The sequence below is a fragment of the Podarcis vaucheri genome (genome assembly GCF_965113315.1).
Source record: "Podarcis vaucheri genome assembly, chromosome: 9".
In the NCBI taxonomy this organism is placed as follows: Eukaryota; Metazoa; Chordata; class Lepidosauria; order Squamata; family Lacertidae; genus Podarcis; species Podarcis vaucheri.
The window spans coordinates 4,503,350-4,525,345 of NC_138767.1; the positions used below are offsets into that span (position 1 = coordinate 4,503,350).

The window sequence follows — 21,996 nt, forward strand, 5'->3', positions numbered from 1 at the left end:
TTACCGATGTAATATAAGAATGTTAACAAATAAATAAAATGCAAATTAAAAAAGAAAAAAAGAGGAGAATCTGCCTAGGGTCCAGTTTAGCCAGCAGAAAACAAGGTTAGATTCTGCTTCTTATTTACCGGTATTTTATCTGATTTATTGCGTTTCTTTCTGTTTTTCTCCCCCTCCTCATTTCATCCCCACAACAGGCCTGTGAGGTAGGCTAGGCTGAGAGGCAGAGAGATTCATTCCTGGCCGAGCCGGGACTCGAACCCTGCTCTCTCCCAGGTCCTAGTCTGGCGCTCTAACCACTGCACCACACTGCCACATTTCCAAACTGGTTGAGAACCGCATTTTGTCTCGAACTTGCCAAAATGACAGAATTAATAAGAAACCACTCAGGCAATTAGGTTAAAGAAAGGAATGTTTTAAAAATTACCTGACAAAATACTGTTCCAATAGCAACACTTGGTTGTGCCTAGATTCATTCCACAGATATAAGGGAATTTTCTTTTTCAACGGTTGAATACAGATAATTTAAATGTAAGAGAAATGTTGAAGCCACATAGAGATAGGGGGAATTCGACAAACATATAAGGGCCTCAAACCTGACGCGGCCGTCCAGTGGCGTAGCGTGGGTTGTCAGCACCCGGGGCAAGGCAAGTAATTTGCGCCCCCTAACCCGTGGATTTGCGCCCCCTAACCCTAACCCCCAGATGTTGTGCCCGGTGTGGCCGGCCCCCCCTGCACCCCCCACGCTACGCCACTGCGGCCGTCATCTAACGTTCCAGACCGGGTTTGAATTATCTGCTGAGGAAATTTTCTGATTACTGTTCTGGAAATGGTTTATCCATTAATTATGAAAAATCTAAAATTCTAGTTTTCGAGAGAAGCTTCTTCCGGTCTAAATGGTTGCTGGATGGCCATAACCTTGAACACATAAAATACTTCCGTTATCTAGGGCTCACATTCCATCATACAGGATCTTGGAAGCACCATTGGCAAACCTCCCTTCAAAAGGCGGAGATTACAAAGCTAGCCATACTCAGATTCTTCTTCACAAAGGGCGGCAAATATGTTCCAGCAGCCTTAAGGGTTTTCAACGCAAAACCCGTTTCCCAACTCCTGTACGCAGCAACTGTCTAGCATAATGGGGACCTGCCAAAGCTAGATGGCTTTCAGGCAAAATTTCTACGATCTCTGCTACAGGTACCCAACTGCGTCCCCAACTCCGTACTTCTGTTAGAAGCTGGTGAATGCCCAATTTCAACTAAAGCGTGGTGGGCTGCCCTAAAACATTGGCTCAGGATTTCAGTGTTTAATCTAGGTACCAACACCTGACCAATGAGGAATTTGTCAGCAAATGACAGAAAACCATGGCTAAAAAAGCTACCTCTATTGGTTTGTCTCCCCGCCAACTGTATTACCTGGGTTATGAAGGCGCCCAAAAGTTGTTAAAGCAAAGATTATGGGATAATGCACACAGCGACTTGCGATCTCGATCACACACAGTCTGTAGTCCGCTGGCAGTAGAAGTACAATATGGGTATGTCTTTAAGTTAACATCTTACATTAAAAACCTGACAGCACCAAACTATCGAAGGCTTTTCACCAAAGCCGGACTAAACGTCTTTCCTTCTGCAGTGTTGGATGGCAGGTTGAGAGGAGTTCCCTACCAGGACAGACTTTGCTCGTGTGCTCAAGACATCGATTCCATAAAACATATTTTGTTGCATTGTGCAAAATATGAGCAAGCCAGGGCGGAACTGATACTACCCTTGCTGGTACCTTTCCCAGGAAAATCAGAGGCTCACTGTGTCAGGTTCCTACTGGAAGACCGGACAAATGCTAGAACATTAGCAGTGGCAAAGTTTTTATCGGTGGTTGCAAGAACAAATGATCCTTATATTCTAAACAAAATGCTTGTTTAACCTGGAGGTAGTCTGTATGAATTGTGTATTGCTTTGTAATGATTTGTTGGGTCTCTGGACCGTAATAAAGATTGATGATATAAGGGACTCAAACCGATATAGTGAAACAGAAAGAAAGTGACTGTAAAGAATGAAAAAGGAAAGGAGAAATATGAAGGTAATTTCTTTCTAGGAATATTGTGTATAGATTATTCAGATTATGGTTTGTACTCCTTAAATAATTTTATGTATTTGACAAATATATTTTCTTTCTTTCTTTCTTTCTTTCTTTCTTTCTTTCTTTCTTTCTTTCTTTCTTTTTCTTTTTATGTATTGTTATTTCTTTTTGGTATATATAAATTTTAAAAAAATGCAATTATTATTATTATTATTAAAAAAAGAGAGTTGTATTTTGTCCGCCTACCGGTAGGTGACGGCTTGGAGGGCTCGACAGTAGCAGCTGGCCAGCCAGAGGGAGCGATCTGTCAAGATGTTGGGGCAGTGCGAAATCCGGAGAATCAAGAGGTTGCTTCCGGTGGCCTTCAGCAGTGACTCCAGGCCAGCTTCCAGGCAGCCCCTGTGAAGGAAAGGTCCAGATCATCAGAGTTGTAGAGTTGGAAGGGACCACAGGGTCATCTAGACCAACCCCCTTTAATACATGACTCTTTTGCCCAATGTGGGGTTCAAACCCACAACCCTTTGCACCACAAAATACAGGGCAGTTTTATACGTCTTTAACTGCCATGGCTTCCTTCAGTAAGCAACCAAACCAACCCCTGCGTTGCAAAGAGAACGCCAGCAATGTCTAGGCAACATGATGGCTATGTACATACGCAATAAACCATCTTTTATAGAATTCCTTCAAACCCTAACAAGTCCAAAATGAAATCTATAGTGTTAAAGTCTCTGAAAATCTTTAAATGAAGTGAGGTACCAGATTTTGTACGATGAAAGGCAAGCTGTGAAGCTTTGTGTATTCAGCAAATATGATGTCCAACACTGAACGGTGATTCCGGATATTGACTACTGTTTCGTAGAATTCTTCGTCGGCGTGGTGGGAGGATACAGAATTGCTTCATAAACCCATCTTATTTCGAATGAATGTATGTAAATAAAAATATCAAATGCTGTGGAACAGTGCTCATGTAATAATAATTGATATTTTCATTTACATACATTCATTCAAAATAAGATGAGTCTTTCATCGTACAAAGTCTGGTACCTCACTTCATTTAAAGATTTTCAGAGGCTTTAAGACTATAGATTTTATTTTGGACTTTGTTAGGGTCTGAAGGAATTCTATAAAACATTGTTTATTGCGTATGTACATGGCCATCGTGTTGCCTAGACACTGCTGATCATGGCTTCCTTCAGAGCAGGGGTCGGCAAGGTTTATCTTGCCTGGGCCGGATCGGTCCCGTGGAGATCCCCCTGTGGGCTGGATTGTGTGAGCGTCCGCGATTTTCGGCGTCTGCGCAGACGTGATTTCCGTCGTCTGCGCGTGTGCAGACGCGATTTCTGGCACCGCTGATGCTGCAGCGATGACGGTGGCAGAGGGGTGGCTGCTGCCTTGACCTCACATTTCCCCTTCCTCCGAGGCTTCTATCTCCTTTCTCCATGAGCCTGGGCAGCCCCTGAGTTGTTGGTTCTTCGGTGGTGGTGGTGGTGGGGGGAGCGGTGTGCAGTGGGTCAGGCATGGAAGGCGAAGAAGGAGGGCCGGGAGCCGTGGCAGTGAGGCTCGGGCAGCGCGATGCCTCCCTTCCCATTGGAGCATCCCCAATCCCATTCCTACTCCTTCTTGCACGCAAGCTCTGATAGGCAGCGTGAAGCCTCCCTTCCCAGCTGAGAGATCCCCGCCCCACTCCTGCTTGCACGCAAGTAGGAGTTGGGAGGCTGCTCCGATAGGCAGCATGAAGCCTCCCTTCACAGCTTAGTTGCTGGGGTCAGGGAAGGTGGGGGCTGCCCGGAAGCTGCGTCTGAGAGCCCCTGCACCACCATCATGTGGGGACTTCCCAGCAGCTCCTGAAGCCAGCCAGAGCCAACTGCTCCGGGCTGCTGAGACTGCCACCGCTGCATTTCCCGGGGACACTAGATGAAATCCGGGGATGGAATTTGTCCAGGGAATTATTTGCAAACCCGGGGACTGTCCCCAGGAAATGGGACGTCTGGTAATCCTATACCCAGAGGTCTCAGGGCGGTTCACAGAAAAGATCACAATATATAAAATCAAAATAAGAATAACCCAATAACACTCCAGAGCAGGATGAAACAATCTTGCTCCATCTTCCATGCAACAGCCTTTGAGATATTTGAAGATGGCTCTCATATATCCTATCAGTCTCCTCTTTTCCAGGCTAAACATACCCGGCTCCTTCGACCGTTCCTCATAAGGCCTGGTTTCCAGACCCCTGATCATCTTGGTCGCCCTCCTCTGCACACCTTCCAGCTTCTCAACTTCCTTCTGAAATTGTGGTGCCCAGAACTGGACACAGTATTCCAGGTGTGGTCTGACCAAGGCAGAATAGAATGGTACTATTCCTTCTCTTGACCAGGGTACTACACTTCTGTTGACGCAGCCTAGAATAGCATTAGCTTTTTTTTGTTGCCGCCTCACACTGTGGACTCACGTTAAGCCTGATATTTGAAGATGGCTCTCATAGCTCCTCTCAGTCTCCTCCTCTTTTCCAGGCTTAACATACCCTGCTCCCTCGACCGTTCCTCATCAGGCTTGGTTTCCGGACCCTTGAACATATTGGTTGCCCACTGTCAGGGGACTGCCATCGGAACAGGGGAGGGAGGCAGGGGGGGCCGTTGGGATACAGAAAGCCTCTGAAATTCCTGAGGAGCAATTCATCTTTCAGTGGTGGTGTTATATACTGAGTTGAATAGGATCCAAACTGAAGCAGTCTGATTGGTCCTAGAACAATAGGATCCAAATTGCAGCAGTCTGATTGGTCCTAGAACAATAGGATTCAGAATGCAACAGTCTGATTGGTCCTAGAACAATGCAGCAGTATGATTGGTTGGTAGGAACCACCCAATCATGCTCCAGATATAAGTGAATCCACAACCTGATTGGCTTACAGTAGAATTCCAGAATTAGCCAATCATGTGCAGCCCATTGTGTAAATAATGTATATAAAGCAGATACTTTGAGGGGACTTTCATTCATTCCTCCTCACCACTGTGAGCTGAATAAAGAGCATGAAATCACTTTGCGACTCTGAGTATATATCAGGCGGGAAAAGCCACACCTCCTGTGAAGAAGAGGGGGAAGGGGCCAGCCAAGCGAGGAAAGGGCTCAAGGATGCTGCTGAGAGCCCCAGCGCCTCACCTTGCCGGGCTGGCCAGGAGGGATGCACGCCAGTTCCGTTGCCCAGCTTGTGCAGAGGGGTGAAACGCAAGGAAGGGAGGAGGAGGGTTGGGGTGTCGAAGTTCTTATTTTGGGGGAGAAACCGGAAGGGGCCACTCCCGGATTCTGCAAGTGACTAAGACGGACATGAACTTTGTGGATCTGCACTGTACATAGTTTGCACAGTAAAAGCTGTAAAAGACAGGTCGGAGTCCTGCCTGCTACTCACGAGCAACCACCACTGACATCTGACACCCACCTCTGCACACCTTCCGGCTTGTCAATCTCCCTGACTGGCTTGCCAGGAGGGTCTGACTCACCGTGTGCTTTTCATGTAGTCCTCCTTGGTCTCCTTCTTCCCTCTCTGACGGGGCTTGAGGTTCTGGAGGGTGAGGGAGTGTGTTTGGGTGCACCACTGTGACAGCATGACCAGGAACTGTGGAAGGACAAGGGACATTAAATGCCAGGCAGCCGCCACTCATCCGCATCCTGCCAGGCCCTGACCGACCTTCTTTCTTTCTTTCTTTCTTTCTTTCTTTCTTTCTTTCTTTCTAATGTTCTTATGTCACATATGTATACCTTATCATATTACATTACAGAGCATATTATAATATAATTTCCAACATGTATACAAAGTTTATATACCAAATTTATGTACCTAAAGAAAGAAAAAAGAAAGAAAACAAAGAAAAAACAAAGACATAAAGCCATTTCAAAATAATATTTGTACCAACACTATGGACTTCCTTTCAATCTCGTTGTATATTCTTTTTTTCTTTTTTCACAAATGTATGTACTCTTATTATTGTATATTTCTTTACATTTTATCTAATGCATTCCTGTATCAACATGCACCCTTAATCTTGTTTCTCAACTCAATTTCTCTCCAACGTCAATCAAATGCTAGCATAGATAGTGAACCTTTACTATAGTTTTGAACATATATCCTATATCTATCCCATTTTCCCATAATTTTTTGTTTTGAATTGCCTCTCAGGCTATTTGTCAACTGTGCCATTTCAGCAAATTCTTGTAGTTTATTTGCTAGGCCCTGACATTCTGCTTATTTCCCATTTGGATACAGGCGTAACTTCAAAATCCTATAACCTCTGGTTAAACTTGGATCAGAACCAGGATACACATATGAGAAAATGGGCGCAATATTTGGATCATAGAGTTCAATTTAAAAAAAAAAAAACAAAGCAAAAAAAAAAAAAAAAAAAAAAAAGGATGGTACTAGCCTAAAGGTGGAAAGAAGATAAAATCCCCACCAGAGAGGAATGGCAAATTAAGCTGTTAGAATATGCCGAAATGGCAAAACTGACTAGAAAGCTCGGGAACCAAGAGGACAATAACTTCAAGAAAGAATGGGGAAAGTTTATAATCTACCTTAGGAGACCACTGTAAGCAGATGAAAACATTAGCAGGATTTTAACAACACTAATATGGAAAGAGACAAAATATGGATTCTGTAATAATTCGCAGCTGAAAATGTTGACAGTAGGACCCATGGAGAGGAAGGAAGGAAGTCGAGGGATTCAGAGAAATATATGGATATTGTCAGGGGTTCAGGGACAGAGGCACAGGGGAGGCAGGAGATGGAGAGCGATTGGGAAGAATCCCAGGGCAGCGAGGATGAAGATGGCAGGGGCCCGAGGGATTCCATGAGCCTCTCCAGCGAATCAGAGGATTCCCAGGAGGGGGCGCCTGTGGTCAGGAAAAGGGGGGTCCCAGGGGGGACGCATCAGAGACAAGGGGCCAGCAGGGAATCCCAAAGCGGCAGCTGGAAATCAGGACCAGCTTCCCCACCAGAGCGTGGCGAGGGGGGGGGGAAGCTCCAGTGTGTCAGGGGAAGCAGCTCCGTCAGCAGGAGTGGAGGGAAGGTCAGAACAGGGCATCCTCCCGGAAGGGGAGGGAAGCAGTGAAGGGAGTAATGTAACGATCAGAAGAAAGGTTGGAAGTTGGGCGCGCGCGCCAAGTTCAAATGTACAGGCGCGCGGGAAAACAGAGAGCCCGGATGAGGAGCCAGGTCCTAAAGCCCGCAGGAGGGAGGGGGAGCAATCCGGGGATTCGGCGTCAGAGGAATCCAGGAGGAGCGGAACCTCAGCGGGCAGCAAGACCCTGCGGAAAAGGGAGGAGAGAAGGAGGTGGAGCAGAGCAAGGCTCTTAAGCTGGTGCAGGGGAGGGTCTGATTCAGAGGGGACTTCAATGGTCTAGCGTTACAGACGTAGAGCTGCGCGCCGCGGCTGTGAAACGGACAATGTACTTCAATAAACACTTCTGTATATAAAGAGCAACTGGCGTTGGTCCTTTGTGAGCTGGCACCTGAGGCAGCTCTGACAGATATGTATTTGGTATTGTTACAACTTTTTGCTTGTAAAATCAAATAATTTTTTTTAAAAAACAACAACAACACAAAAAAGTAAGCCACAACAATTTCAAGACTTTGGCTCACCTTAGACGAGACCCGGGCGTTTTCCAGAAGCACCCGGGTCCACACGGCAGGGTGCCGGGCCACAAACTTCCAGTCCTTGCAGACCTCGGCGGCCCTCAGGAGCGTCTTGGTGTCGAGGTACGTGAAGATGCAGAAGAGAGCGGCTCGCATCTTGAGGATTTCGGGGCTGATGACCTCGTTTGAGCGAGCCGGGCTGCCTCTCTCCGGCCGGACGGCCTTCCCTCCTTCAGACCTGGCTGTGACATAAGAGATCCATAAAGTTGTCTGGGCACATTAGGGCATGCCATTTTTTCCCCATTTTCCATTTCGTTTCACTTTTTAATTTGTAGGTACAGAGGTACCTCGGTTTTCGAATGTAATCCGTTCCGGAAGACCTTTTGACTTCCAAAACGTTACAAGGCCGAGCAGCCTGCTAATTCAGTAGAGAAAATTGTGAAAAACAACAGATACACGCGGCAGAAGCCGTTTGACTTTCGAGGCGCGTTCGAAAACGGAAGCATTTACTTCCGGGTTTTCGGCATCTGAAAGCCGAAAAGTTTGGCAGTGGAGACGTCCGAAAACTGAGGTACCTGTGTACCACCTTGTATACAGTGGACACTTGGGTTGCGAACGTGATCCATGCGGGATGCACTTTCGCAATTCGCGGCGTTCGCAACCCATGTCTGCGCACGCGCGGGTTGCGATTCGGCACTTCTGCGCATGCACGACCGCCGAAACCCAGAAGTAACCCGTTCCAGTATTTACGGATTTCGGCGGTCCGCAACCCGAAAAAACGCAACCTGAAGCATCTGTTACCCGATGTATGACTGTACACAAGGCGGTTTGCGGCAACAACATATACAACAAAGGACACACGTCTTACAACAATCTGATCCAATGCAGGAAGTCATTATCAAACGTAACATGATGAATGACTTATATCAAATAAAGCAATAGCCAACAATCTATTGGAATATATTAGTACACAAGAAAACTAATCCTCTAAACATCAGCGGGTCTTAAGGAGGAAGACTTAATTTTGGCAAGTTTCTTCAGCGAGGGGTCTTAAAAATATGTTTTGGGCGCCAGGAATTCAACTCTGCTCTCTCGATACAGATGGATGGCAAAAGCAGCAGAATTTCTAGGCCCACGGACTTCACTTTTGGGGGTTCCCAATGGCCGCTGTTGCTCTGACCCAATAGAAGATGCCTTAAACGTCATAATAAACATGGTTTATGGAATAAAACCCACTATGTCCTGCTCTCTGCAGGAGAGGAGACTCACCTTGCAGCCTTGAGCTGTTTCTGGACCTGGAGAAATTCTCCTGCTGAGCCTCTGCCGGGGGCTCGGTCTCCCACATCTCGGCCTCCGACTCGGTGGTCCTGGAGCCCACGTCAGAGATGTCTCCTTCTTCGCCCTCGGTGCTGTTGCGGTAAGGGCGGCGGTGCCAGTTCTGAATGGCCTGCCTGCGGAGACCCGAAGCCCTCACTCCACCAGGCCTGTCGAAAGCACTGTCCGAACCTCGGTTCTGCCCGCCCTGGTAGGACTGCCCGTCGGCGTTCTCGTCCCCCTGGTATAGCTCGGGGCTGTCGCTGTCGTAGCAGCCGGAGCTCTGGGAGACGGCTTTGGCACGGCTAGAGGCTCTGGAAGCACAGAAGGGAAGCACTAGCGGGAAGGGGCACCCAAAGGCCATCCAGACCAGCCCATTTCCGTTCCGGGCAGGTTGACGGGTATGTTATACCTATTCTGTATTTGTAAGAACTATATTGTGGAACTCCCTGCTCATTGATATCAGGAAGGCAGCATCATGTCACTTTTCCTGGCACCTGCTAAAAACACTCCCGTTTAGACATGGGACGCGGGTGGCGCTGTGGTCTAAACCACAGAGCCTAGGGCTTGCCGATTGTGACGTTAACATATGAGAGTGCTGGAGGTGAAATAGTTAAACAGGTTACCCAATCAGAACCCAGGGGGTGGAGTCAGAGGGACTATAAAAGCAGCTCTGGGAGGGGCGAAGGGAGGAGTTCGTTGGGAGTTGGGTGGTTGGTTGGAGTGGGAGTGAACTGGGAGAGAGTCTGTGGGTAGGTTGAGTTAGTGTAGCGCAATAAGCTGAGTCAGAAACAGTTAGGGACTAGGAAGACAAGCAAATATCTGAGAGGTGGTTTAGTGAGTGAGAGCAGGTAGCGGAAGTTATAGGTTGTAATTGACCAATACTGTTTATGAAACCACACGCTTGTTAAACTGCAATAAATAAACAGAAGTTTATGTTCCAATTTAACCCTGACTGGACTCAGTATTTTACCAGGTAGGGCCTGGGTGGTGGCAGCGAGAAATAAAGTGGTGGCACAAGGATCAATAGACGGTGAAACGTCCAGGGACGCTGTGTGATTGCCACACCAATCGGAAGGTTGATGTTTCGAATCCCCATGATTGGGTGAGCTCCCGTTGCTCGGTCCCTGCTCCTGCCAACCTAGCAGTTCAAAAGCACGTCAAAAGTGCAAGTAGATAAATAGGTACCGCTCTGGCGGGAAGGTAAACGGTGTTTCCGTGCGCTGCTCTGGTTCGCCAGAAGCGGCTTAGTCATGCTGGCCACATGACCCGGAAGCTGTACGCCGGCTCCCTCGGCCAATAAAGCGAGATGAGCGCTGCAACCCCAGAGTCAGCCACAACTGGACCTAATGGTCAGGGGTCCCTTTACCCTTTACCTTTACCCAGATGTTTTGAAGGTTGATGCGAGTTTTCATCTGTTTTTTTAGCCTGTTTGCATTTTCACTTAAATTGTTGTTCTCATTTTTTTCTCGGTTAATTTTATTGTTTTATCGTTTTTGAGAATGGTTGTTTGTTTTCCCAGTCAAGCAGTGTCTAAATTTTATGAAACAAACAAACAATTCCTCACCCGGTGCTGGAAGATGATCTTTGGTTGGAAACCGCGTACGAACTGTGTGCTGTTGCTCCGGGAACCGAGTGCCTGTCTCTCTGCGGAGACAAGAAACTGGGGATCAGAAACCTCCTTCACCCACCCCCCCATGGATGAGATTACAGAGTGCTTGAGCAGAAACCCCCCCTTTTGACCCCCACGTGAGCATCACAGAAGAGACCCTGGCGATACGTGATTCCTGCCTCTAAAACAGGGGTCAGCAAACTTTTTCAACAGGGGGCCGGTCCACTGTGCCTCAGACCTTGTGGGGGGGCCGGACTATATTTTTTTTTTTTGGGGGGAAATGAACGAATTCCTATGCCCCACAAATAACCCAGAGATGCATTTTAAATAAAAGCACATATTCTACTCATGTAAAAACATGCTGATTCCCAGACCGTCCGTGGTCTGGATTGAGAAGGCGATTGGGTCTAATCCGGCCCCCGGGCCTTAGTTTGCCTACCCATGTTTTAAACCATAGCAGCGTAGAATTGCAGAGTTGGAAGTGACCCCAAAGGTCATCTAGTCCAACTCCCTGCAATGCAGGAAAAAATATATAGATTTATTTGTTTATTTATTTATTCATATACCGCCCTATACCCAGGGGTCTCAGGGCCACCCAGAGTGGCTGGGGCAAACCAGTCAGATGGGGGTAATAATAATAATAATAATAATAATAATAATAATAATAATAATAACGGAATAGAATGTCCCTATTTTCATTGGAAGGTCCGTATAGATAAAGCTATGGTTTTCCCAGTAGTGATGTATGGAAGTGAGAGCTGGACCATCAAGAAGGCTGATTGCTGAAGAATGGATGCTTTTGAATTATGGTGCTGGAGGAGACTCTTGAGAGTCCCATGGACTGCAAGAAGATCAAACCTCTCCATTCTGAAGGAAATCAGCCCTGAGTGCTCAATGGAAGGACAGATCCTGAATCTGAGGCTCCAAGACTTTGGCCACCTCATGAGAAGAGAAGACTCCCTGGAAAAGACCCTCATGTTGGGGAAGATGGAGGGCACAAGGAGAAGGGGACGGCAGAGGACGAGATGGTGGGACAGTGTTCTCGAAGCTACCAGCATGAGTTTGACCAAACTGCGGGAGGCAGTGGAAGACAGAAGTGCCTGGCGTGCTCTGGTCCAGGGGGTCACGAAGAGTCGGACACAACTAAATGACTAAACAACAACAATTGTTTGTTCGGTCGCTTTTTGCCATTGCAACTGAAAGTAGCTTTGGGGTGGGAAGAAGGGGGTTTTATTGGTTTGTGCTGTTTTTATTAAATGTGTCTGACTCAGTATAGAGCAGTTTCCTATATGCTTAGAAGGGGCGTCTTTCAGGTACCGGTCTTCCTGTGCTCTTGGACCCAGACACGCTGCACCTCCCCAGGCTGCAGTTGGGGGTTGTCCCGCAGCTGCTACTGATGATCTGCAGCTGCTTCTCGGCCCGGTCGGCCCGGTCCAGGAGCTCCTCGATGAACTGCTGGAGGCGGACTTTGGCGTTGGCCTCGCGGGCGGCTGTCTCCTTCAGGAACTGGTCAATCTGGATCACTTCCCTGCGGGAGGAAGGTGAGAGACAGGCAAACTGTAACGCCCAGCTGGATTTTTTTGTTTCTTATTTGTTGTTTACCGTCTTATTTCCTCCCAAACATTCCCTACAAACACACACACACACAAATAATAATAATGAAAGTAAATATTTTTCCCCTTTTATCTTACAAAATCTTTTCTTCGATTTTGACTTCCTGTCAAGTCCCTTCGCATATGTTTGTTGGGATACTGCCAGGGAGATAAAGTCCATCATGGCCCCAAGCCGTTTGCCAGACGATCCATCGATCTCCCATAGGCACGCAGTATCATCGATTAGCGACATGAGTTTCTAGAAAATAGCCCAACATCTAGAGCTCATGCACACTCTATCAGCAGATAATGCACAGCCAGAAGTTGCAATCAGGAGAGCATTATTTACAAGCTTTATTCAGCGTTGATCAGAACAGAGAAAGACATGACTGCCTGCGTCAGTGTCTGAGACAGAGAGAGAGAACGAAAGCAATAGCAAACAGAAACATCCTGTAAACAGGAAATACGCAAGCTGTGACACAAACATCCTGCTCCCTTTTAAGGTGGAACGGAAATATCCTAACAATGTTTTATCTTATAATCAAATGTACACAAAACAATACACCTTTCTATATAAATTTTCCAACACATTCTGAAAATATAATAAATACTCAATTGTTATCCACCTCCTTTTACCTCCTTTATCACTCGGATGCTAACACAGGGTCAAAACTATTATTGTATTTCTGAACATATCTTCTATAACCATCCCATTTTTCTGCAAACTTTTGCTTTGAGTTTCCTCTGAGTTTGTAACAGTGGCTGGAAGAGTTAAAGGACCCTTCGCTGGACAGTGGTTTATAATACACAGAAAGATGCAAAGGAAACCAAACTTGAATTGGCTTTCAGAAACCAAACTTGAATTGTGGTTATGATTCCTTTAATCTATCTATCTATCTATCTATCTATCTATCTATCTATCTATCTATCATCTATCTATCTATCATCTATCTATCTATCTATCTATCTATCTATCTATCTATCTATCTCTCCTTTATTGGCCTACAGTGGTAGCTCTAGTTGCGGATACGATCCGTTCCGGGGTGCCTTTCGCACCCCAAAAAGTTCTAAACTACAGCAGCGCTTCTGCGCAAGCACGGAGCGCAACAGAGTGCTTCTGCACATCTGCAAAGTGTGCAGAACGGTTCTGCATGCGCTCAGTGAAAGCCGGAAGTATACATTTCCAGGTTTGCCGCGTTTGCAAGCCAAAAAGACGCAACATGAACCTAACGCAACATGGGGTATGACTGTACAGGAGAACCTGTAGCAAGAGAAATGGAACGGAACATCCTGGAAGATGGTTTGTGTGTCTGATGGACTGTGAACAGTGGCATCCGACGCTGCAAAACTTTGTTGCAGTTGTTCAGCATGCAGTTCATTTCTGAGCACAATTCAAAGTGTTGGTGCTGACCCTGAAAGCCCTAAACGGCCTCGGTCCAGTATACCTGAAGGAGCGTCTCCACCCCCATCGTTCAGCCCGGACACTGAGGTCCAGCACTGAGGGCCTTCTGGCGGTTCCCTCCCTGCGAGTAGCCAAGTTACAGGGAACCAGGCAGAGGTGGAGAAGCTCCTTCAGGTATACTGGGCCGAGGGCGTTTAGGGCTTTAACGCTTCAACTTGTGCTCGGAAACATACTGGGAAACATACCAGTACGCCTTTCCATCAGATGTCAAAGAAATAAACTACCTGACTTAGAAGACTTCTGAAAGCAGTCCAGTTTAGGGAAGTTTTTAATGTCTGATGCTTTATTGTGTTTTTAATATTCTGTTGGAGCTGTCCAGAGTGCTGGGGAAACCCAGCCAGAAGGGTGGGGTATAAATAAATTACTGTTACTGTTATTGTTATTATAGCTGCTACACAATTGGTACAGTATGTATATTCTGAATTCCATTTCTCTACAACCTCTCTCTCCTTTGGACTCATCAGCGAAGCCGATTTCCGCCCCATCAACCCCAGCAGAAATGCTTCCGGTTTTTTTTGGGAAAGTATATTTAAACATCTTTCAGCCTCCAGACCTCTTGAGGAGGAGACACACGAAGGAGGGCCTCAGAAGATGATCTCAGGGTCCGGGTAGGTTCATACGGAGAGAGGCGGTCCTTGAGGTATTGCGGTTCTGAGCCATTTAAGGCTTTATAGGTCAAAACCAGCACTTTGAATTGGGCCTGGAAACTAATTGGTAGCCAGTGCATATCGGTGTAATATACTCAAACCGTTTTGCTCTGGTGAGCAACCTGGCTGCTGAATTCTGCACTAGCTGAAGTTTCCAAACCACATAGGCTCTCATCTTCCTTCCTTCCATAGAATCATAGAATCATAGAGTTGGAAGAGACCCCAAGGGCCATCGAGTCCAACCCCCTGCCAAGCAGGAAACACCATCAGAGCACTCCTGACATATGGTTGTCAAGCCTCTGCTTAAAGACCTCCAAAGAAGGAGACTCCACCACACTCCTTGGCAGCAAATTCCACTGTCCAACAGCTCTTACTGTCAGGAAGTTCTTCCTAATGTTTAGGTGGAATCTTCTTTCTTGTAGTTTGGATCCATTGCTCCGTGTCCGCTTCTCTGGAGCAGCAGAAAACAACCTTTCTCCCTCCTCTATGTGACATCCTTTTATATATTTGAACATGGCTATCCTATCACCCCTTAACCTCCCCTTCCTTCCTTCCTTCCTTCCTTCCTCTCTCGAACACACAGAACAGACCAGCCTCCCTGGGGCATCCAAGCAGTTGCCAGGCCTGCAGGAGGTTCTGAAAATGTCAGAGTATCTTTGGCACCGAATGTGGGTCAGCTGGAGCCAGGGGGTCACCGAGAAACCAGGGCGCAGAGAGGAGATGACAGGGCCGGTGTTATCGCTTGCATTCACACAGGGAGCGTTTAGGGATCTTCCCGAACTGAGAGGCGTTTTCCTTCCTTCCTGCACAGTTGAGTTATTCAACCTTTTGAGCAAAATGTATGCCCGTACATTGCAACCGCTGAAATTAACAAACAGGACTAAGCTGGGTCCATTGACTTCATTAGATCCAAACTTAGTTAAAGAGCAAACATTGCAAAGCTATTTCTACATAAATTACCCTAAACCGGGTCACATTTATAACTACAGTGGACACTCGGGTTGCGAACGTGATCCGTGCAGGATGCACGTTCACAACCCACAGCGTTCGCAACCCGCGTCTACGCATCTGCGCACGTGCGTGTTGCGATTCGGTGCTTCTGCACATGCGCAAAGCACAATTTAGCGCTTCTGCGCATGTGCAACTACTGAAACCTGGAAATAACCCGTTCTGGTACTTCTGGGTTTCGGTGGTCCGTAACCCGAAAAGACGCAACCTGAAGCGGCTGTAACCCGAGGTATGACTGTACAGTGGTACCTTGGGTTACATACTCTTCAGGTTACATATGCTTCAGGTTACAGACTCCGCTAACCCAGAAATAGTGCTTCAGGTTAAGAACTTTGCTTCAGAATAAGAACAGAAATCGGGCTCCGACGGCGCAGTGACAGCAGGAGGCCCCATTAGCTAAAGTGGTACTTCAGGTTAAGAACAGTTTCAGGTTAAGAACAGACCTCCAGAACGAATTAAGTACTTAACCCAAGGTACCACTGTATTGATAAGTTATCTTTCTGTGTATTAACATCTTAGTTACTATTAAAGCACAGAGAAATTGATAAATGAGGTACTTAAAAAGAAGAAGAAGCTGTTGGGTAGGATCGGTTATGGCGCAGAACCCTTTTCATAATGCAGAGTCCAAAATTCTAGTCCCTGGTGTGTCCCTGCCTAATGTCAGATTGCAGAGCCAGATGTTGAAGGGCGGAATCACAATCCAGATGTGGACTGGTGCTTCCTCCACCTGCCCACCCAAATGAGCCAATCAATCAATCAACCAACCAACTGATCGATCAATCAATCAATCACCAAGCCGATTAATTTCGGTTTTTCTACATTTCTGTCCTAGGAGCAGTGATTAATTTTTTTTTAAGAGAAAAAGTTGCCGGTACTCATCATGAAGTTGTTATGGTGAGGGCCACACTTTTAACTTTTTGGGGGTTGGTTGGTGCCAATTGAAATTATTTGATTTTAATCAGATTTTAAGCTGTATTTCAGTCGATTGCTGAATTTTATGTTTTAATGTATCTATATTTTGATGTTAGCTGCCCTGAGCTTGGTTATGGCTGAGGAGGACAGGATATAAATAAAAATTATTATTATTATTATTATTATTATTATTATTATTATTATTTGCCCTTGAATGCTCCTGGGAGGAAGCACTTCCCAGCAGAATCAACTGGTTTTAGGATAGGGTCACCTAGGTGTGCTTAAAGAAAGAGCCTTCTCTCTGAGAAACGAGTTCTGGGCGTTATGATTAAATGGGCCATAGATTTAGGACACCCCCTAGAATATGAAAGATGGACAAAACTCTGGACTAAAGACATGAAATTTTCAGCTTGCGTCAGAATCCGAGAAAATATGGGGAAGATGATGTACAGGTGGTACATCACCCCAATAAAATTAGCCAAAATGTACAAAACCGGGGGAAAGACGTGCTGGAAGTGTAAGAAGAAAGAGGGAGACTTCTTTCATATGTGGTGGTCCTGTGAAGAAGTAAAAAGGTTTTGGGGGCTGGTTTACGATGAGTTAAAAAAGGTCCTAAAATACACATTCCCTAAAAAGCCCGAGGCATTCCTTTTAGGAATGGTGGGAGAAGAAATTAAAAAAGACGACCAAACCTTTTTCCAATACGCAACAGTATCCGCAAGGATACTGTTAGCACAGAGTTGGAAAACACCTAACATTCCAACGATTAGTGATTGGCAGAATAAATTAATTGAATACATGGACATAGCAATGATGACTCAGAAGATCAGGCAACAAAGAAATAATAAATTTATTAATGATTGGAATAAATTTCTCTCATACATGGAATCGATTTTAGGAAATGTTAAAGTCTCAGTCGGTATGATATAAAAACCGCGAGGTAGGAACAACGATTGGATGAAGACACTGCTGAATATATTGTTGAGTTATGGTTCTCGACGTGGTGGTGGGAAGTCAAATAATGTAATGGATCTGTATAAGGTTTGCGTATTTAAGCAGCAAGGAACTTAAATTTGGTTTGTATATCCTTATTTTTCTCTTTGCTTTTGTTTTTATGGAAGATGTACATATGTTTTTTAACTGTTGGAATATAATAAAGGTTTTTTTAAAAATTAAAAAAAAAAAAGAGAAACGAGTTCTGGGGCTTAGACCTTGTTAGTATTTAAATAACAACAACAACACGTCTGTTGACGATTCCTCTCTCAAATCTACAAGTGTGTGTGTGAGAGAGAGACAGACAGACACATGGCAGGAGGAGAGCTGAAATGGCAAGTTCAAGTTCAGGGGGAAACCATGGAGACCAAACCCTCAGTATTTATTCCTGGCCATTGTCAATAAGAGACTAAATCGTTATCCTCGGTGTTTTCTAATAGCCAGCTGTCCATCAGCGTAATTGGCTGTTGACGAGACGTGGCAGCGGGGCTGGGGGTTGAGAGATCCTCTCATCTAAACCTCAAGAGAAAGCAAAAGGTATTTTTTTATTATTATTATTATTATTATTATTATTATTATTATTATTATTAATTTGTATACCTGCCTATATTTGTAGGTCTTAGGGTGGTTCACAAAATAAAATTACAATGTAAAAAACGCAAAATAAATAATGTAAAAAACACAAAATACATAATAAAAAAGAACGGGAATGAGGCGATACTTGCCTCTTCCACAACCCATTTAAAAGGGCATTGGATGTCAATTGGCCAAAGGCCTAGTTAAAAAGGAACTTTTTTCTGCATCTAAAGCTGTATAATGAAGGCACCAGCTAAAACTCCCTGGGAATTTATGGGGTGGATTTTCTCATTCGCAATGAAGTGTGGCTTCAAAAAGGTGTGGCTTCTGAGCCAGCTGCGTGATGACATCATCACCAGCTGGTAGGCATCCTTTGCGATGACATCATAGTCAACACGTGGTTCGGATTGGCTAGGAGAAAGACAGTTGTGCCGGAAACACGAGACGAAAGAAAGGCGTAATTTTGCTCATAAAGGCAGTCTGTTCCCCTTTCAAATAAAAACAAGTGTTTTTTTTTTACTAAAAAATTAAATAAAATTAAAACCCACTTTGGCAAACAGCGTGGCGGGTGTCAAAAACTCACAGGGAAGAAAGTCTCGCTTCCTGCCAAACAACCCTTTCAACTCTGAACATTTCCGAACATTCCCTTGACGCTGCGATGGTGGGAACCTGCCTGATCCTGCAGCGTGAATTTAATTGAGAACGAGGTGCAGATCCCATCTCCATGCAAATGCCCGTTTTAAGTAAAGATCAGGGAGGTGGGAGTTACCAGAGGGAGCTGTTTCTAAAAGGGAAGAGGCTCTCAGGCAGCCGCTGTTCTCTTGAATATTCAGACTGCCTCCCTGGGGGCCTGATCCTTCCTGATCTGTTGGAACGGCAGTAGAGAGACGCTCAGCTCCTTTGCAGCAGTTGCACCGCAAAGGCGAGAGGGGAAGGAAGAAACCGTCTCTTGCAGAGAAAGGATGCTGTGTGAATATCTATGATGTTTTCTCTCCCTTCATGTGAAAACCACATATTTGCTGTTTGGAGAACAGTTTCCCGCACAGGGAGCAGAGCCGTGGATTTTTCTGATGGAGAGCGAGCGGGAGAATTGTCATTGTTCTCTTAGTTCACACACCCTCCAACATTTCTCCAATGAAACTTCTTGTCGTTGTTTAGTCGTTTAGCCGTGTCCGACTCTTCGTGACCCCCTGGACCAGAGCACGCCAGGCACTCCTGTCTTCCACTGCCTCCCGCAGTTTGGTCAGACTCATGCTGGTAGCTTCGAGAACATTATCCAACCATCTCGTCCTCTGCCATCCCCTTCTCCTTGTGCCCTCCATCTTTCCCAACATCAGGGTCTTTTCCAGGGAGTCTTCTCTTCTCATGAGGTGGCCAAAGTATTGGAGCCTCAGCTTCAGGATCTGTCCTTCCAGTGAGCACTCAGGGCTGATTTCCTTCAGAATGGAGAGGTTGGATCTTCTTGCAGTCCATGGGACTCTCAAGGGTCTCCTCCAACACCAGAATTCAGACGAATTGATTCTTCGGCGATCAGCCTTCTTGATGGTCCAGCTCTCACTTCCGTACATCACTACAGTGTTACCTCGGGTTATAGACGCTTCAGGTTACAGACGCTTCAGGTTACAGATTCCGCTAACCCAGAAATAGTACCTCAGGTTAAGAACTTTGCTTCAGGATGAGAACAGAAATCGCATGGCAGCAGCAGGAGGCCCCATTAGCTAAAGTGGTGCTTCAGGTTAAGAACAGTTTCAGGTTAAGAATGGACCTCCGGAACAAATTTACTACTTAACTCTAGGTACCACTGTACTGGGAAAACCATAGCTTTAACTATATGGACCTTCCAATGAAAATAGGGATGTTCTATTCCATCATCGTTGTTGTTGTTGTTGTTGTTGTTGTTGTTGTTACACCCATCTGACTGGGTTGCCCCAGCCACTCTGGGTGGCTTCCAGCATATATAAAAACATACTAAAACATTAAACATTAAAAAACAAAAACCTTCCCTATACAGGGCTGCCTTCAGATGGCTGTGGGGGTCAGATCACTCCATACCCTCCAACATTTCTCCGATGAAAATAGAGACGTCGTAAGGAAAAGTGGAGCATTCCAGGATCAAATCAGAAACTGCGGCAGATTCTGTAAATCTGGGACTGTCCGTGGAAAACAGGAGCACTCCTGAAAGCTGGGGAGAGTGTTCTTCACAAGTTTTGCAGGTGGCAGAAAAGATAGCAGGAACTGCAAACCTTGTAGAGGACAGGATATAAGCAAGATGGTTCTGGGATCAAGGGGAATCTTGCTCTCCAAAGAAGTCCTCACTGTGATGATCTTACAGATATATGATATTCCATGATGATGATTTATACCCCGCCCATCTGGCTGAGTTTCCCCAGCCACTCTGGGCGGCTCCCAACAGAATATTAAAACGTGATAAAACATCAAACATTAAAAACTTCCCTAAACAGAGTTGCCTTCAGATATGTATACGGATATTGGAAGACACAGGATCTACCCACCTTGGAAGAATGGCAGATGAAGGTGATAGACTATATGGGACTGGCTGAAATGACTGGCAGAATCCGAGACCAGGGAAAAGAGACGGCGGAAGAAGATTGGAAGAAATTTAAGAACTACCTTAAGAAATACTGTAAAATTTATGAATTTTAGAATAATGTGGTTTTTAAAATCAAATGGAGTACAGCTGTAAAGATTAAGTGAAAGGAAAGTAAGGATGATAATTAGATAAAATTAAGGGTGAGGATTTGCTGAATTAAATTTTTGAAATGGGAATGCAGAAAGGGGAGGTATGAGGAGGTCGGTGAAATAAGTTTTAAGAAAATAAGGTATTGAAACTATACTTGTTTTTTATGTTATTTTTGTTTGTGTTTGTGTGTATTGATATGTTTGTTATAATTTGTAAAATCTTAATAAATATTTATATATATATAAAAAAACCAGATATGTATATGGATATGTGTTTGATTTTTTTATAATTTTGTATTGTAAAATCAAATAAAAATGTTTTCAAAAAAAGAAAAGAAGAAAGGCTTTAGATCAATCCCACCGACCCCATTGGTCAGAATTCTTTTTCTACAGGCAACCCTCTTCCACTCACTAGGCATGGGATAACTTTGGGTGCCTCCCCTCACCCCAGTTTCATTGGCTAAGCGGCAGGATGGATTTTGCCATAGACACAATTATTTAAGTCTTGGGCTCAAGTGACTGTGGTGGGAGGTCTTGCAAATGACTTGCTTATCTAAGCATGACTCGCTATCTGGCATCCGTCGCATCCATGGGGTTGTGGGGAGGTTGGGGAGAAAGGGGACGTAATCTGTTCTGATCGCAGCAAAACGGCGCATGAAATCCAACTTGAAAAATTAATTTAAGCCTCTGGGGGTGAACATGCTGTTGCTTGAGGGAAATGTTGGCTGATAGACCACAAAGGAAGAGATTCAGAATGGGGGAATGGTAGGAAATGTCTGGTCTTATTTAACGCCTGCTTTCAAAGAAGGCAGAAAAAGGCGCAAACATCTGGGTGTTTACATCCACAGACGATACCAGAGGCGTTGTGAAGACAAAGGAAGATCGCAGAAGGAATTGTTCAAAGGATGTGTGTGTGTGTGTGTGTGTGTGTGTGTGTGTGTGTGTCTTTTGCCCACATCTGAGAATGACTTCACTCTTTGCAGAGCCGGAGAAAAATGAGTTTTGCAATGCCAATCACACACACACACACACACACACACACACACACACACACAGAAGAAAGTGAAAAAGCAAACAGGGCCAGAATGAATATTTGAGCAAGCTGGAAATACCGGAGAAAATTCAGAGCGAGGTGCAATAATCCCATCTAAGAGAATGTGGGATGATTGTTTGTTTCGACTGGTACCCGAGAGAGGAGCGATACTCAGAGTGCATTGGGATCATTAAATTTCAGTCCACATTTTCTTAGACGGGATTATTGCCTCTGATTCTCCATTTCCTCAGATATCTTTCTACTTAAGATCATGCAAATATTCATTCCGCCCCTGTGTGCCTTCCCACATTATCTGCTTTCTTTGTGAAGCAGCCTGTTTCTGAGAGGGAGGCCACCTGGAAGGATTTCCCCAAGAAAAGCTGGTTGCCTTCTGCACTCCGACGCAGGTGTACTGCAGGCTCTAGCTGAAAAGAATGAGCAGGCTTTT

The 21,996-nt window shown here is 45.3% G+C and overlaps 1 protein-coding gene across 1 annotated transcript in view; it reads right to left on the bottom strand.

Moving 5' to 3' along the window:
- The window catches only part of FBXO41 (F-box protein 41), an 86,254-nt gene that overhangs the window by 32,543 nt on the left and 31,715 nt on the right, over nucleotides 1-21,996 (bottom strand). The window contains exons 3-8 of the mRNA XM_082236405.1: nucleotides 11,943-12,153; nucleotides 10,581-10,660; nucleotides 8,969-9,327; nucleotides 7,706-7,941; nucleotides 5,571-5,686; nucleotides 2,323-2,475 (exon numbers count right to left, since the gene is read on the bottom strand). Coding sequence (XP_082092531.1) covers nucleotides 2,323-2,475; nucleotides 5,571-5,686; nucleotides 7,706-7,941; nucleotides 8,969-9,327; nucleotides 10,581-10,660; nucleotides 11,943-12,153 — 1,155 coding nt within the window. The remainder of the gene's footprint in view (nucleotides 1-2,322; nucleotides 2,476-5,570; nucleotides 5,687-7,705; nucleotides 7,942-8,968; nucleotides 9,328-10,580; nucleotides 10,661-11,942; nucleotides 12,154-21,996) is intronic.